Source organism: Cantharellus anzutake (genome assembly GCF_015039405.1).
Source record: "Cantharellus anzutake strain C23 chromosome Unknown EI90scaffold_95, whole genome shotgun sequence".
In the NCBI taxonomy this organism is placed as follows: Eukaryota; Fungi; Basidiomycota; class Agaricomycetes; order Cantharellales; family Hydnaceae; genus Cantharellus; species Cantharellus anzutake.
This window is the reverse complement of record NW_024067045.1, coordinates 286,518-300,007: the sequence shown is the minus strand read 5'-3', so window position 1 is coordinate 300,007 and position 13,490 is coordinate 286,518. Positions and strand designations below refer to the sequence as shown.

The window sequence follows — 13,490 nt, the reverse complement described above, 5'->3', positions numbered from 1 at the left end:
ATCTCTAGACGAGCCATACTATTGTGGTTCGTTTCCTCGATCTTTTTTTGGATCGAGTTTATCACATTTATTATGCATGATTCCTGGTTTTCCAGGAGGAAGTTTGGTTGGGTGAGCAGTGACTCTCCCCAGTTGACATTGCCACTTCTGGGGATTCCAGAAGGGGTTCTTGGAGTGAACACTCCACGCTTGCTTTGTTTAGGCAAGGCCATTGTGGAGGGTGCTTCCCTTTCATAGAGGGGTCTGTTTGCTGGTTTTTCCTTACTTTTCTGTAAGGCTTCCTCAGCGAACTCCCTCATTTCAGTTTGCCTCCTCTTCATTATCTCGGAGACCTCCTCCAAGGTTGGCGACCTTGCCTTGTCTGGCATGGTGTGGGGGAGTGTAAACAGCGGAAGTTCTTTTGGAGCTTCTGTGCTCTGGGAGATCCTGCTCTCAGGGCGTTTTTTCGCACCTTCTCCAGCTTTCAGCCTGAGAAGTAGTTGGTCTTCACTTTCCGTCCTCCATTCAGACGGAACCTGGAACAAGTCCAGTAGTTTTTCAGATAGCTGACACAGGGGTTCTTCCCTTTGTTTCCCTTCGTCTGCCTTTGGGGCTTGACTTGGGGACATGAGGGAGGACTCCAGGGGATAGTTGGGCCCTGGAGTTTCCTGCAACTCTGTCTGATCAGCTTTTTGGGCTGATCATTCGGCGCTTACGTGTTTATCATGCAAGTCAATCACCTCATGAGGAGGTGAAGGATCTTCCCCAGCTTGGGTTAGATTGGTATATCGTGGAGTTCTAGGGGTATTAGGCCCCACACTTACTCCACATAAGTTTCTAAAACTTTCAGGGGCCAGCCCTGAGGTGGTTGCTATTGCCGGATCATGTTGATCCTCGTCGTCATCTGACGACAGCTGTTGATTTGAATCTCCCCTGATGGGAGATTGCAGTTTCTTAATAAACCGCTCGTTTCTTTTTAGCGTTGCTGCAGATGTGACCTTGCCCTTGCGGGCGTGTTTAGGCGCCATTGGCACTACCGAGTCAGATGTTAAGTCAGATTAATTTTTGTGGGTTGTGTTGTAAAACACACCTCATACACTTAAAAAAGTGAGGTCTCAGGGTAGCTCAGCACACAGAGCCCAGTAACTTGCAAAAAGTGTAATGGCGGTTCATGAACCGTCATGGAAGTCATGACATTTCATGAATGGTCACCAAACTTCATGAAGCAGCATGAAGTGTCATACACAGTCATGCCGGTTCATGACAAACCATCATGGGATTTCATGAGATGTCATGAACCTGCATGGGGGGTCATGATTGCTCATGACTTAAGTGGTTCCAGGCAGGTTTTGAGTGGTTACATGCCTGTCTATGAAGTGTCATGAAGTGTCATGAGCCTTCATAGAGGATCATGGACCCTCATGGACCTTCATGAATCACTATGAGTCTTCCCAAAATCATTGTGATTGATCATAAATTAGGATTGTTGGTACAACAATGACAGTTGGGGGCATAATGGTTAATTACATGTTACCCTTAAGTTGAAAGTGATATGAAAGCATCACACAAGAGGGGGTTGCTCTAGTTGATTTCAGACTAAGGTCCCTGAAAGTATTTACAAGGTATAAATAAGGGAGAGAAATCATGGGAAGGGCCAGTCGGTCCAGTGCAGAAATGAGTGGGGATTATCAAAGACAAGAACCCAGGTGAAGAATGAATAAGTAAAATATTGACACTTGATCTGCTACTATATTGGCACCCAGGTTGTCAGTTGCCTCCCTACTTTGCCTCTTTGTTTAATTGTTCATTCCACTCTCATTCATTCTCTCACTCTCTGTCTCCCTGGTTCTTGTCCCTCATTTAGTTTGTCACGTTCACTGCTCTGCCTCCCATTCAGGCACCAGACTGACCAGCCCCTTGTCAGGGCATACACCCTGACCTAGCCCATACCGCATCCACACCCGCACTCGCACCCGCACCCATGACTGCACCCGTGACTGCACCCGGCTGTTGCACTCCCCGCGCGTGCCCTGTGCCAGATGCTCAGTGCGGCCAGATGGCCCGGACCTCGGGTCTCGGGTCTCATGTGACTTCCGGATATCTCCGGAAGTTTTCGATGTATTGTGGCCACTGTGGGAAGATGAGAAGTTAACTTCCTTCTCATCTCTGACCCACAGTAGGCAAGTTGTATATACTTGCCTCTCTTTTATATACCATCTCTGACCCACAGTAGGTTGTGCCCTGGACAGGGCTGGTTACACCTGGGACTGTGGACCATAGGGGAGGGTCATGGGGACCCGGGAGTCGTCCCCTGACACCCCTCTTCTGTTCTCCCTTTTGTATTTATGCATTGTAGATAGTATACTATCTATGCACCCCAGTTTGAATGTCAACTAGAATACCCCCAAGTCCTCTTGTCCATAGTTCACCTCTGACTTCATCTTCACTTGAGCCTACATTGCCACCAGGTTCCCTCTGCTACACCTGAAATACAGGATAGCCTAGAGCATGTGGCACAATGCTCCCCTGAGTTGTTGAAACCAACATCCCAACCCCCTGACACCTTTCAATGGAGTAACCTATCAGCTAAGTGATCACTCACACTGCCATACTCTGCTCCACTTCCCATGAATACCCTCAAGCACCGTTTCTGACACCAAGCAGCAAAGGTGGCTGGAGGAAAAGTGGAGTTCAGTGCAGTGTGGACACAAGTCCATGAGTTGGAAGTTGATCAGTCAGTGCTGTCACAAATAAGGTCTGTCACATGACAGTTGATAAGTGCTTGTGACATTTCATGCATTGACTCATCATACATGTTCATGGAGCATTATGAATGTCGATGACACATCATGGGACATTATAGCATTTTACATGATGGGGAAAGGTCAAAATAAACATATGACACTCCATGACACTCCATGACACTCCATGACCTGTCATGAAGGTTCATGAAGGTTCATGAACATCATGACCACTCATGAACCTCCATGTCATATTGTGTCACCAGTAGTCATGAACCTTGTCAGTACATGACGGTTCATGACAGTTCATGAAATTTTGTGACAATTCATGACAATTTGTCATGAACTGTCAGGATACCGAGCTGCTTGGAGCTAAGGTCAAGAGATCCAGTGGAAGTGGAGGTAAGACTAGGAAGGTCTGGGTCGGTCTCAATAGGAGAACCGCGAGGTGTGCTAGGCGACACAGGCTCCAGCTGAGCAGCGAGGGGAAATGAGTTGTATTCCAGCCACTATGTTACTATGTACAACATACCTGAGCAGCGAGGGGAAATGAGAGAAGAAAGCTGGTCTTCCTGCTCGCTACTCAGGGTGTAATATACTGTAGCCCACACACACAGCTAATCTACGAGGCACTGTACATACCAACAATCAATGATCCAGGTTTGTCTGGCTGTGTTGGATCATGGATCATGGAACATGGATCTTGGAGTGGGATCAGATCATAAGGCTGTACAGGGATCATGGATCATGGAATCTGGGTGATCATAGATCATGGAATCAGATCATGATGGTAAGTAGGCTGGAAGTGGCCGGAAGTGGGTGTACTCTGACATGAACTGTCATGAAATCCAAAATTTTCAATGTAAAAAATGTCTTATTCAATTCATTTGTCATGACATGTCATGACTCCTCATGAGTTCATGACGCAGGATTACACTTTTGGAGAGTACCTCACAGAGCCGTAAGTGATACAAGTGTGTGCATTTTATGGTAGTGTGTAAGCAGTTACCCGGAGGTTCCCACTTACCCAGGTGACTATATGTATCTAATTACATGTGGCTCAGGGTTCGGGGCTATTGCCCTGACAGTATTCCTGCACTATTCCTGATAGATTCTCTGTCCTGTTCCTGTTGCACTAGGATAGTGTCTCTGCCTTTCTTGTTAGGTAGGCAGACAGTACTTCACTGTCAGTGATACAGTGTAGGCAGGTTATTTTTGACACCTCATTTGCTTCCAGAAGGATTTCCCTTTCATGGCTCACAATTTGAGTCTAAACAACATTCTAACTATCAGAAAAGCATCACAAATGTACATTCTATTGGTCTATCAGACCACTTTTTCATAATTTAGGGTAATGAAAAATTTTCCTCCAAAGCAATGTCCACCTATGTCATCCGAATTAGGAAACTGTGCCCTAATAAGGTGGAAACCCTGTAAAAATTCACATGTGCCATAGAGCATGCATCTGATATGCCATTAACAAAGCTACATCACTGTTTTAACATAAGAAATTGAGAAAGGAAGGCAGTATTGTGCATTATGATACAGATGTGAAAATCATGTGCTGCCAACCACCCTGAAAATGCCTACCCCTAAGTGGGAAGTTCAAAACCATGGAAAATCTGGTTTTAGACTCCTGCAATCTTGTCTCAACCTGCTGTTTCTTCCAAATAAACTGGGTGCTATATGGATGCATGAGTAAGCTGTCATCATAATACCTTTTTATTGTTCATTGCTGAATAGAAAAGGTCTAACTGGCATACAGGCTGAGCAGTTGGGAAGTACCCAGATGCATCAAAGCAACTCTCTTTGAGTGAGCACGCTTGAGTACCTTCCAAAAAAGGAAATTCTGGTCAAAAAAATAATGTCCACTGGTCAATTTTTTGAAAACCCTCTAGAGAATTGTAGAATACATTGGTTTCATAGTAGGATTTTAATCTAATGCCAAGTTGAATAGTAAAATTTTGTGCTATGGAGGTGCTGTGAATAACTTGCCTACACTGTAGTCACTGCAATCGGGTGAGTGGGTGAGAGGGTTTCTACAGGGAACTTGTGGTGTGTAGAATCACCAAAGTATCCAGTGTGAAGAACAGGTGTATAAAATTCTTGTATTGAATACCTAATAATTCCTGAGGCCCTGCCTTGGCTCCCCTCTTCGAACATTGGACACCCTCCTCACATCTTGTGCTCCCAAGAATTCACAGTTGCTCATCGCACCACCCAAATGCGCAAATAATACCATATTGGTCTTCCCTAATCTTCGTTTCATCATCACTTTTGAGTCCTCTAATTTACCAACATTGGTGCGAAGGCTCCCCGCTGCCTGCATGCGGGTAAAAAGAGGGAGGTGGAAATCTGGGCTCATCGCTCAGTAGATTTCCGGAATGTGGGCCCTCGTCGGAAAGTGGTGAGCTGGGGATTGGTCAGGGGGTCTGTGTGAACCTGGGCCTGGTCATAATCGAGGGCCCGCGGATTTGCGCTCCTGCTGCTTGAGAGTCAAATGGGGGAATGTCAATGTCAGATCATGTAAATCTTGCCCAGTACTTACCCCTCAGCCAGAGAAAGTGCGCGCATCATGCCACACGCGAGACAATCCCCCCCCCACACCGATCATGGGCACCGAAACCGCTACTGGCTCGAGTGGCAGCGCCTTTGTGCGTCTCATTGGGAGAAGAGTGAGATGAGGTTCTGGGATCTGCTCTTTAGATGGTAAGAGGCCGGCTACTGTTCGACCTGTACGCGATGCGATCGATCGACTGCGGCGCGAGGCCCGCCCTCCCCAAGGATGTTCATCCCACTTTTAGTGGAGCCGACAGGCTCATTCTCGCGATCGCCAACATCCCTGGAGGCATTACGGGGGTTCTTTGAGGCTGAGGCTTGTCTTTTAGTCCGCGGATCACGGCTTCAAGCTCGGTTACACGATCCCGAAGACGGGTGACCCCGTCCGAACCCTTTTCCCCGTAATATATGAGCACAAATTCTTGCTCCAATAGGAGAGGGATCACCTAGCTGAATCTCCAACCTCAGACGCAGAAACCCGTCTATGGAGAATGTTCAGGATTCTGGGGTGAAGCTGAAAGACGATCCCCTCACCATGCACAGAGTAACGCACCCCACAGGGACTGCCCCTATCGCACTAAGATGGACTTTGACCACTTACGGAAATCCCACATCTTGCCCTGGTTGGCTTCCTCTGTGAGTTCCCGGTAGTATTCCTGCTTTGCTTTTCTTATTTGTGAGCGAATGTCCTTATGTAAGGATTTGGCTTTATCTGCGAGGTAAATGGACGGACGGTTGAAGTCCTTGATCCACGCTTTGAGAGATTCTCTAGTTTGTCTTAGTTCATGACTTAGTAAGGTCATCGTTCCACCAGGGTTTCGATGCCTTGCTGGGGCGTCTTATGGGTACGGAGCTTTTTCCACTGGGTAGTGGATTAACGCTGTAAGGACTACAATTCAACCTCGAACCAATCATCACCATCCTTGATGCCCTCAAAACTATGCTTCATCTAATACCACGATCACAAGTCAGTGGACCCGTTTTGAAGATGGGGGAAAGACCTACCCAATGTGCCAAAATACCGGCAATGACATCGGGCCATGGGGATGTGATCGCTGTGTCCTCGGGAGGCGTCGTGGTAAGGATGCCGATGCCACGAGATTTCCAATACTTGGCTCCATCACCATTGGCATTCATGACAACGATGAGAAAAATCCACCTGTATCCAACCGTCAGCGCCCCGCGGACAACAGATTTCCTACGCAAGCACGATAATTATTTAAGTTGCACAGACAGAAGGAACTAACCCAAGGGCTTTCGCGCAGGCATACATTTCACCAATCGCTTGAGGTATATGGTCTCGGAGGTGAGTCGGAGCCCCAGACGAAGATTTAGCTTCAGTCACCACGAGACCTGACATCGACTTGAGTCTTTCAATTGTTGGGTCAGACAAAAATTTGTCTACAGGAGGTTAGCCAGGCAAAGGACAACTGGGCAAGACAGGCGACAATATTACCTGCAACAGATTTAACTGCCGTTGCAGCGGTGTAATCGATAAGGCCATGAAGTGTGGTGGAACTGGAAGGTTTGACCGCTGTAGGGGGGATTTGTTGCTCCACGCTCAGGACCATCATTTCATCCGGAGGCACCATTGCAGACACACGAAAAAAAAACGCGTCTATCCAAGCGCGAGCAGCTGCTTCATTCTGATATCTCCAACATGAGCGCAGCATTTCACTGATAGTTGGCGCCACTCACCGACTTGGGGACGAGCGTCTCCAGGCGTTGCAGATGACGATATAAGTTTTCCGAAGACCAGATGTCATCTTTCCCAACAATTTGGGTCTTCTTTGCTAGTTCCGCGAGCACGCTCATTGGCTTCAGTTCGAGGGACCCAGCCGGGGATATGTTTAATTTCGATAAGTGGTCATTGGTCAAACCGGAGAACGAGAGATCCTGAACAACGGTGAGGCCTATAACTACATAGAGGTCATTTACATACCTGAGGACCATCAAGACGCGCCCTCATCATTTCAAGTAGATCTGTCAGCACTTCTGCAAAGTCTGGCTCCTTGTCGTCATCAATACTCGGCTCTTGTTCTTCAAATACAATGGTATCTGGAGTGTTTTGATGTCACGTGTCACGCGGCATGCTAATTGAATTGAATGTCCTGCGCTCTCTGTTTGGAATTTCTTTTTCTTTCCTTTTTTGTTCTACTACCTACGAGAATATGTAGATTACATAGGTAACTGAAGAATTCAACAACGCACGAAAGGCAAATTGATAACTCGTTGCTTATTCCACTTCTTGCCAGGACCCTGCTTTCTCCTCCTGGGTTTTCCCCCTCGTAATTCCTTGTATGTCGCGTGGGATCCTTTCCTGCTTGGGACTGAAATAGAACCCGGGGTGATCGGGAATTTTGGAGGTGTCAAACAGCCAATCCCCTGTTCACACACCCGTCCGAAAGATATCCATAATGTCCATCCATCATTAGCACCAATAGAGTAGCCTGTGAAACTCACCACTCCCTCCACCCTCATCAAGGCTATCTTTTATTTCAGAACCCGCTGGCCCACAGTATCCATTAGCCGATGTTTGACCCGCCCGTTGAGATAGCCTCGGATGGCCATGTCCTGGTTGCGTTCCCTGAAACCTGCTCATGTCAACAGGGGCCCATGATTGAATACTTGGTACCTGGGTTGCCCCTAGCAGATGTAAGAGGACATCAGTCAAGAAGCCTTCCCACCACATGAGCCAGCATGGATGTGAACTCCAAGTGTTTCAGGACAGAATCATCAAACTGACCGGAACCGTTCCAACTCGCTTGCTTCCCCCGGTGACTTCCTCTTGATGCTCCTCGAAAGCACACTCCTTTAGGATCATTACATGGAGTCGGTTCAACAGGACACCCGTGGCAATGATGACATAATGGGCCTGCCATGCCGGCACTCGGTGTTCGCCATGTCGACCTCACAAAGTAGGGGCACTCGCACTTAGATGACTTCGATGCATGCATGGGGTTTACAGTATTAGACTGAGGTGCCAAAGAGTCTGCGTGTGGTTAGAGTACAAAACGTGCCCCTTAATATTCGGGAACGCCCCAGATCCATGATTAGCCCTCAGGGTGCATTGATCATCCAGGTGGTGGCATGAAGCTGACACTCCGGGCTTCGTACATGAAGCTACACTGAACTCATGTGCATAATGTTCTTTCAGGTTTAACTCATCGGAAATACATGAATGATCGTGATAGGTATGTTTCCACCAAGATTTTCGTACAGAACTCGGTGTCTAAATGAACCATGTAACGGCCATGGTGCTCTGGAAGGATCGACAGATAGCCGCACACTGTTTTAAAGATAAAGGGCTATGACGCCTCGACATGTAAGTAAACTGCTAAGCTTACCTCTGGTTGATCGCGAACTTGTAGCGGATTGCCTTATACAGAATCCCCTGAATTACAACAATGTATTACCAGTCACTGGTGAGCCTTGTGATAAGTATGTAACAACATTGTTTGGGAGCGAAATGAAGGGCCCGTAAGACGGAACCGGGATGAGTAGCGGGTATTGCCGCTTCAGGCAGCGCTCATCCGCAGGCCAGCATCGATAGGTTAATTAAGCGCCGGTTTTCAGACGGCGTTCACCAATTATTTCCGAAAAGGGTCGCACCTAGTGCCTTGTGGCACAATAATGCGCTGGCTCCCCAACATGTAGGGTGCTAAAGCACCCATATTTATGCTATGTGACGGCAATCCGGAGCCCTCTATGCTTAGTTACATCCTCCACATACATAGGTCCCGGGTGTCTCCGGTGTTTCGCATTCCCAACACGATAAATTCAAGATGGCAGATTTTCTGCAAACGGCTGTAAAAGGCCCTCATGGGATACATCATTTCGCGAAAAAAGTCAGTTTCGGCCCTTCCCTGACTCAGACCTCGGGCACTGTGTGCCGACTTTCGCCCTTCAGGGGCTCGGAGTATGCTGGGGTTTCCGAAGTGTTTCCAACACAGCCAGTTATTGTTACATTTACAGTTCGCATTCCTCGATCGGCTTGGGACTGTGCATCTCACGTCCTCCTACTAAACACGCCGAATTCGCGAAGCGGTAGGCATGCTCGAGCCGTTCCATTAGATGCCTTGGCCCCAGAAACACTGATGGAAGAAGGACCTGTGCACATCGGAGATTTGTCAGTGGAAGTCACCGAGCCTGCTTTCGGGAATTCTCCAGGAAACTTGACGCCTCCCCAGCAACATCTGCACGTGAGTCGCGAAATTCAAGTCCTGCTCCCAAATCAGTCAGCTCCAAAGAGATCCAATTTGGAGATTGGGCCGTCAGTGAGTGAGCCCTCCACTAAATGTGCACCCACAACTCTCGCGGTCATCCCAGTGTCCTGGACGAAGCCACCCACATAACACTTGACGCACTTGTTGTGGAGACCATGCGCAAGTTTGCCGAACTTCTCCCCAGAAATGAATTTCGTTTTCTTCTTCTCAACCAAATCAGACGGACTACTCGACTCGAAAAGATTACTGCCACTGGATGATTTAATCGCACAACATCCGGAGTTGGGGGATAGGTTAGATGAAGCATGGGAGGCTCAATCGTTCAAGGAGATACGATGCTTGAGTATGCACCGTAGGCTTTGGATGTCATTGGATGGCTCTGATAAACTGTGATCGTTACAGAAATTCTCCTTCCAACCGCCCAGCCTGCGGATCCTCCCGACCCTGAAGCGATACTTGATTCTCAATCATCTGAAGATGGTGGGCAGAGCATCGCCTGCTTGTGTCATTCCTTTCCGACCTCCTTCCAGCAGCAGTCAAGTCGTGGTCTTCTAAATTCAGAAGAGACGCTGCCAACATTCTACATGATGAGACAAGATATTGCTGATACATATGCTCGCCTCTTCCGAATGGTCGACGAGTTCTCCAAGAAGTCCCCTTCAATCTCCGTCAGGGAGCTGAAGGTGATATTCTCTTCCTGCATTCTTCTGTGTGATTCCAATGTTTCAATTTAGGATTCCGGCTCCTGACCATAATGTCTTGAATTGGTTCACAAGGATTGGCCTTAAAGAGCATGAAAGTGATACTCGTTTCAGCGCATTTCTCACTGCATTGTTCGAGAGGGTATCCAACATCATTGGACAAAAAGTATCATCGCCCCTCTGTGCTCTTACCGGCCGAGAAGTCAGCAGCATTAATGGACTATCCTAAATCCCTTGCCGGGCAGTTTCGACTTTTTATGACAGTTGGACAGCGGTTTGGACAGCGAGCTCCTCTATGTGTGCAGTTTTATGCGGAGGTATTGACCAGAGTGGAGGAGGCAAGTCCCTGTTTTGTGTCGCTGCTGGGTCACTTACAGTCGAGGCAGCTATGTTCAAATAATAGCCGATGACTCCTTCAAAACAGAAAGGAAGTTCGCGACAAACACAAATGGTATTCCCCATTACTTCCCTAAGCATGGTCTTGACTAATACAATGTCTTTTTTATACACAAGGCATGGTAACACTTGATACTGTTGTCCAACAAGTATAAAAATAAACCCTCGTTTTGAGCTCAAAATGCAGCATACTCCCATATTGACTTTGGCATTTGATGAAGCCCACACCTTGGCGCCTTCAAATACTGGTAGAAGGTGGTCCGCATTCTCATCGATGAGATGCGCTTTGCGGGGTTTACGGTCGTTCCCTATCTGGACCCTCTTCTTATCCACAACAGGAAACTCTGACCAATTCTCCCCACCACCTTTCCTTGATCCATCAAGCCACATTGCCCAAGGTGAACTTGCCAGTGTCAAACCATTCAGCGCACTAGGTTTCGACGCATGGTGATGAAGTTTCGTGAGGGCAAGACTCTGGATGATGTCACTAAGTTACCGTACAGGTTATCATTAGGTCGTCCCTTGTACGTTCTCCCAGATTTTTCTTCACTATAATAGCTTTATGTCAGTGTAGATGGCTGACATGCTACCAAGAGGGTGGGGAACGCGTCAAAGCCACAATCACCATATTTCAAAGGATGTCCCTGCAATGTTTGAGCCTGATGAAGAATTTATGTAAGGAGTATGTACCCTGGTGGAGCTTGTGATGCTGGTCATTGGTCATTTTGTAGTACTAGTTGTTGTAATCACGAGTCACAGGGACCGGACACAGCCAGTGTTTATGTTGGAGGGAATTACTAATTCCGTAGTCACACAGGAGTTACCTTAACAGGCTGCTCTGCAATAGATTTACACTGTATATAAATACACACAGATGGATGTTGACAAAAATCATCAGATTTCACTCTATCTTACATCTGGTCTCACAAGTGTTACTGCTGAGGTAGTGGATTGCCTTATACAGAATCCCTACATTACAAGACTAGTTCTGGCTGATTGTGCAAATGTGTCACCCATAGTCATTATCACATGTAGAATAATTCACTGTGTTTTTAGGCAAAATATCCAAGGTGATATCCCAGATATGTAGCCTGCATGACACATGACAGGTTCTTGAGTATGTATATTGATTGGGTCACAAGGTGTGGATGTTATGGAAATGGGATTTTTCCCAATTTAGACTCTTATGGGCCCTGCATGTTACAGGAATGGGTTCCGGGGAACCCAACCTGAGCCATTCTGCCCATGGATGGAGGTGGCTGCATAACCGTTGGGGGGAGAGTGGGAGAAGATCCAAGGTGAGGTTTGCTAATGGTAACTTGGCACTCAGAGGATGTACCAGTAGCGAGTGTGGTGGGTGCTCCTTATGGGAGCCACCTAGTGTCTTGCTAGTGGTAACTTGGCACTCCATAGAGCGTACCAGCAGTGAGTATGATGGGGCTCCTTGGGGAAGCTGCCTATGGGTCTACAATTGGTGACTTGGCACTCATGGGAGCATACTGGTAGCAAGTATGATGGGAGCTCTTTGGGGGAGCCACCTATGGGTCTGCCATCAGTGACTTGGTGCTCACAGGAGCATACCGGTAGCATGGTAGGTTGGGACTTGATGGTTGTTGGACCAGTACATGGGAATGTGTAACCATGGGAAACAGGGCCCATGGACACATGGGCAGGCTCCCTGAGACAACCTTGGCCACTTTTCCCTCCCAAGGAGGAAGGAAGATTAGCGGTACCCAGTGGGGTACTGCAAGAAGGTTTGGAACAGGAGCTCCCACACCCAATAGGCTGGGAGCGGGTTGTGGATGGTCTGGTGATGGAACACTCACCCAGCCTTTGTGTCAGGGCACACACCTGACCCCGCACCGCGCCGCCCTACTCCGCTCCCCCACTATCACTCCCTGTTTCTCCTTTCCCCTTTTCCTTCTTTCTTTCTATTTCCGTTCCATGGTCGACTTCCCCTTCTCTATGTATTACTACCCACTTAACCCCGCTCCCCCGATCGCCGCGCCCGCCGTGCGCATTCCCACTCACAGAAGTGGCACACCTCCGGGATCTCCCACGGAGATACCCAGGGGAGTGCGGCTGTGTGCGGGGATGACGTGGCTCCTCCCACGTGACCTCAGCCACATGTATATAATAGCACCTGGGGTGGGAACAGAAGAAGCAGCCTTCTTCTCAACTTCCCACTTCAGGTAAGTACTGTAGCTTCCCCTTTTAATGATAATACAACTTCCCACTTCAGACTAAGTGGTCGGGGACGCTCACCCCGCAACGGGACCGCCGCTACGCATAGCCGACATCTGTCCCATCGAGTCCCTCGCGCCAGGACCTTGCCGCTTTTGGAGCTGTCCCTGACACTTTGGGGTTTTGTCATAGAGTGCAAGAAGATGGATGTGGACATGAGGGAATTGTCAGGGCAATAGCCCCGAATCCCGAGCCATATGTAATTACAAGGTACATATAGTCACATGAGTAAGCAGTAACTTGTGTTAACTGCTTACACACACCATAAAATACACACCTTTGTATCACTTATGGCTCTGTGTGCTGAGCTACCCCACTGAGACCTCACAGGAATCCAGAGATTACAATCAGGTTTACAGGTGGTGGAACAGTGGTGTGGCAATTACAATCACGAAGTGATGGTTTGGGGGTTATTCATTAGATGAAGAGAACAATCTTGGCAACTGCCTTACATGTCATATGACCCATAACTAATATAATACATATAAATGTTACAATGGTCAAGGGAAATCCCTTGAAACTCAACAAATCCCCCAGCCAGCACCAAAACCCAGTGGGAAAGCTTGGCATGGGGTTTGACAGTGAAATAAAGTGGAGTTCTGAAGTCTCATTGTCTATAGTCATGGACCATAAGATTCTAGATC

The 13,490-nt window shown here is 47.8% G+C and overlaps 5 protein-coding genes across 5 annotated transcripts; 2 read left to right on the top strand and 3 right to left on the bottom strand.

Moving 5' to 3' along the window:
• Positions 1 to 3,046: 3,046 nt before the first annotated feature.
• EI90DRAFT_3132992 (uncharacterized protein) lies at positions 3,047 to 3,411 on the bottom strand (the record flags this gene model as incomplete). The annotated part of the gene is made up of 3 exons (XM_039064534.1): positions 3,047 to 3,193; positions 3,253 to 3,299; positions 3,363 to 3,411. 3 exons carry the CDS (start codon positions 3,409 to 3,411, stop codon positions 3,047 to 3,049), a joined length of 243 nt encoding a protein of 80 aa, XP_038909881.1.
• Positions 3,412 to 5,675: 2,264 nt separating this feature from the next.
• EI90DRAFT_3257260 (uncharacterized protein) lies at positions 5,676 to 7,320 on the bottom strand. Its single transcript, XM_039066605.1, has 6 exons — positions 7,218 to 7,320; positions 6,978 to 7,192; positions 6,736 to 6,925; positions 6,527 to 6,680; positions 6,285 to 6,477; positions 5,676 to 6,228 (listed from the first exon to the last, which is right to left on the bottom strand). Exons 1-6 carry the CDS (start codon positions 7,249 to 7,251, stop codon positions 6,169 to 6,171), a joined length of 846 nt encoding a protein of 281 aa, XP_038909880.1. The 5' UTR covers positions 7,252 to 7,320; the 3' UTR covers positions 5,676 to 6,168.
• Positions 7,321 to 7,469: 149 nt separating this feature from the next.
• EI90DRAFT_3082883 (uncharacterized protein) lies at positions 7,470 to 8,165 on the bottom strand. The gene is made up of 3 exons (XM_039062036.1): positions 8,026 to 8,165; positions 7,743 to 7,925; positions 7,470 to 7,664 (listed from the first exon to the last, which is right to left on the bottom strand). The coding sequence occupies exons 1-3, from the start codon at positions 8,159 to 8,161 to the stop codon at positions 7,516 to 7,518; spliced, it is 468 nt and encodes a 155-aa protein (XP_038909879.1). The 5' UTR covers positions 8,162 to 8,165; the 3' UTR covers positions 7,470 to 7,515.
• Positions 8,166 to 8,804: 639 nt separating this feature from the next.
• EI90DRAFT_3082881 (uncharacterized protein) lies at positions 8,805 to 10,051 on the top strand. The gene is made up of 3 exons (XM_039062035.1): positions 8,805 to 9,556; positions 9,609 to 9,848; positions 9,908 to 10,051. Exons 1-2 carry the CDS (start codon positions 9,065 to 9,067, stop codon positions 9,639 to 9,641), a joined length of 525 nt encoding a protein of 174 aa, XP_038909878.1. The 5' UTR covers positions 8,805 to 9,064; the 3' UTR covers positions 9,642 to 9,848; positions 9,908 to 10,051.
• On the top strand, positions 9,486 to 10,453 carry EI90DRAFT_2694582 (uncharacterized protein). The gene is made up of 5 exons (XM_039053477.1): positions 9,486 to 9,556; positions 9,609 to 9,848; positions 9,908 to 10,188; positions 10,240 to 10,372; positions 10,452 to 10,453. Exons 2-4 carry the CDS (start codon positions 9,692 to 9,694, stop codon positions 10,252 to 10,254), a joined length of 453 nt encoding a protein of 150 aa, XP_038909877.1. The 5' UTR covers positions 9,486 to 9,556; positions 9,609 to 9,691; the 3' UTR covers positions 10,255 to 10,372; positions 10,452 to 10,453.
• The last annotated feature ends 3,037 nt before the right edge of the window (positions 10,454 to 13,490 follow it).

What these genes read in the sequence shown, in the direction of transcription:
- EI90DRAFT_3257260 (XM_039066605.1), bottom strand. Translation starts at nt 7,251, where the DNA reads ATGATGAGGGCGCGTCTTGATGGTCCTCAGGTAT. An exon ending in TCTTGATGGTCCTCAGGTAT is followed by an intron (nt 7,193 to 7,217) that starts GTAAATGACCTC and finishes ATGTAGTTATAG; the next exon opens with GCCTCACCGTTGTTCAGGAT. An exon ending in GCCTGCGCGAAAGCCCTTGG is followed by an intron (nt 6,478 to 6,526) that starts GTTAGTTCCTTC and finishes GTGCTTGCGTAG; the next exon opens with GAAATCTGTTGTCCGCGGGG.
- EI90DRAFT_3082883 (XM_039062036.1), bottom strand. Translation starts at nt 8,161, where the DNA reads ATGGCAGGCCCATTATGTCATCATTGCCACGGGTGTCCTGTTGAACCG. An exon ending in AGCGAGTTGGAACGGTTCCG is followed by an intron (nt 7,926 to 8,025) that starts GTCAGTTTGATG and finishes TACATCTGCTAG; the next exon opens with GGGCAACCCAGGTACCAAGT. An exon ending in TGATGAGGGTGGAGGGAGTG is followed by an intron (nt 7,665 to 7,742) that starts GTGAGTTTCACA and finishes GTGTGTGAACAG; the next exon opens with GGGATTGGCTGTTTGACACC.
- EI90DRAFT_3082881 (XM_039062035.1), top strand. Translation starts at nt 9,065, where the DNA reads ATGGCAGATTTTCTGCAAACGGCTGTAAAAGGCCCTCATGGGATACAT. An exon ending in ATTTGGAGATTGGGCCGTCA is followed by an intron (nt 9,557 to 9,608) that starts GTGAGTGAGCCC and finishes CGGTCATCCCAG; the next exon opens with TGTCCTGGACGAAGCCACCC.
- EI90DRAFT_2694582 (XM_039053477.1), top strand. Translation starts at nt 9,692, where the DNA reads ATGAATTTCGTTTTCTTCTTCTCAACCAAATCAGACGGACTACTCGAC. An exon ending in CAAGGAGATACGATGCTTGA is followed by an intron (nt 9,849 to 9,907) that starts GTATGCACCGTA and finishes TGATCGTTACAG; the next exon opens with AAATTCTCCTTCCAACCGCC.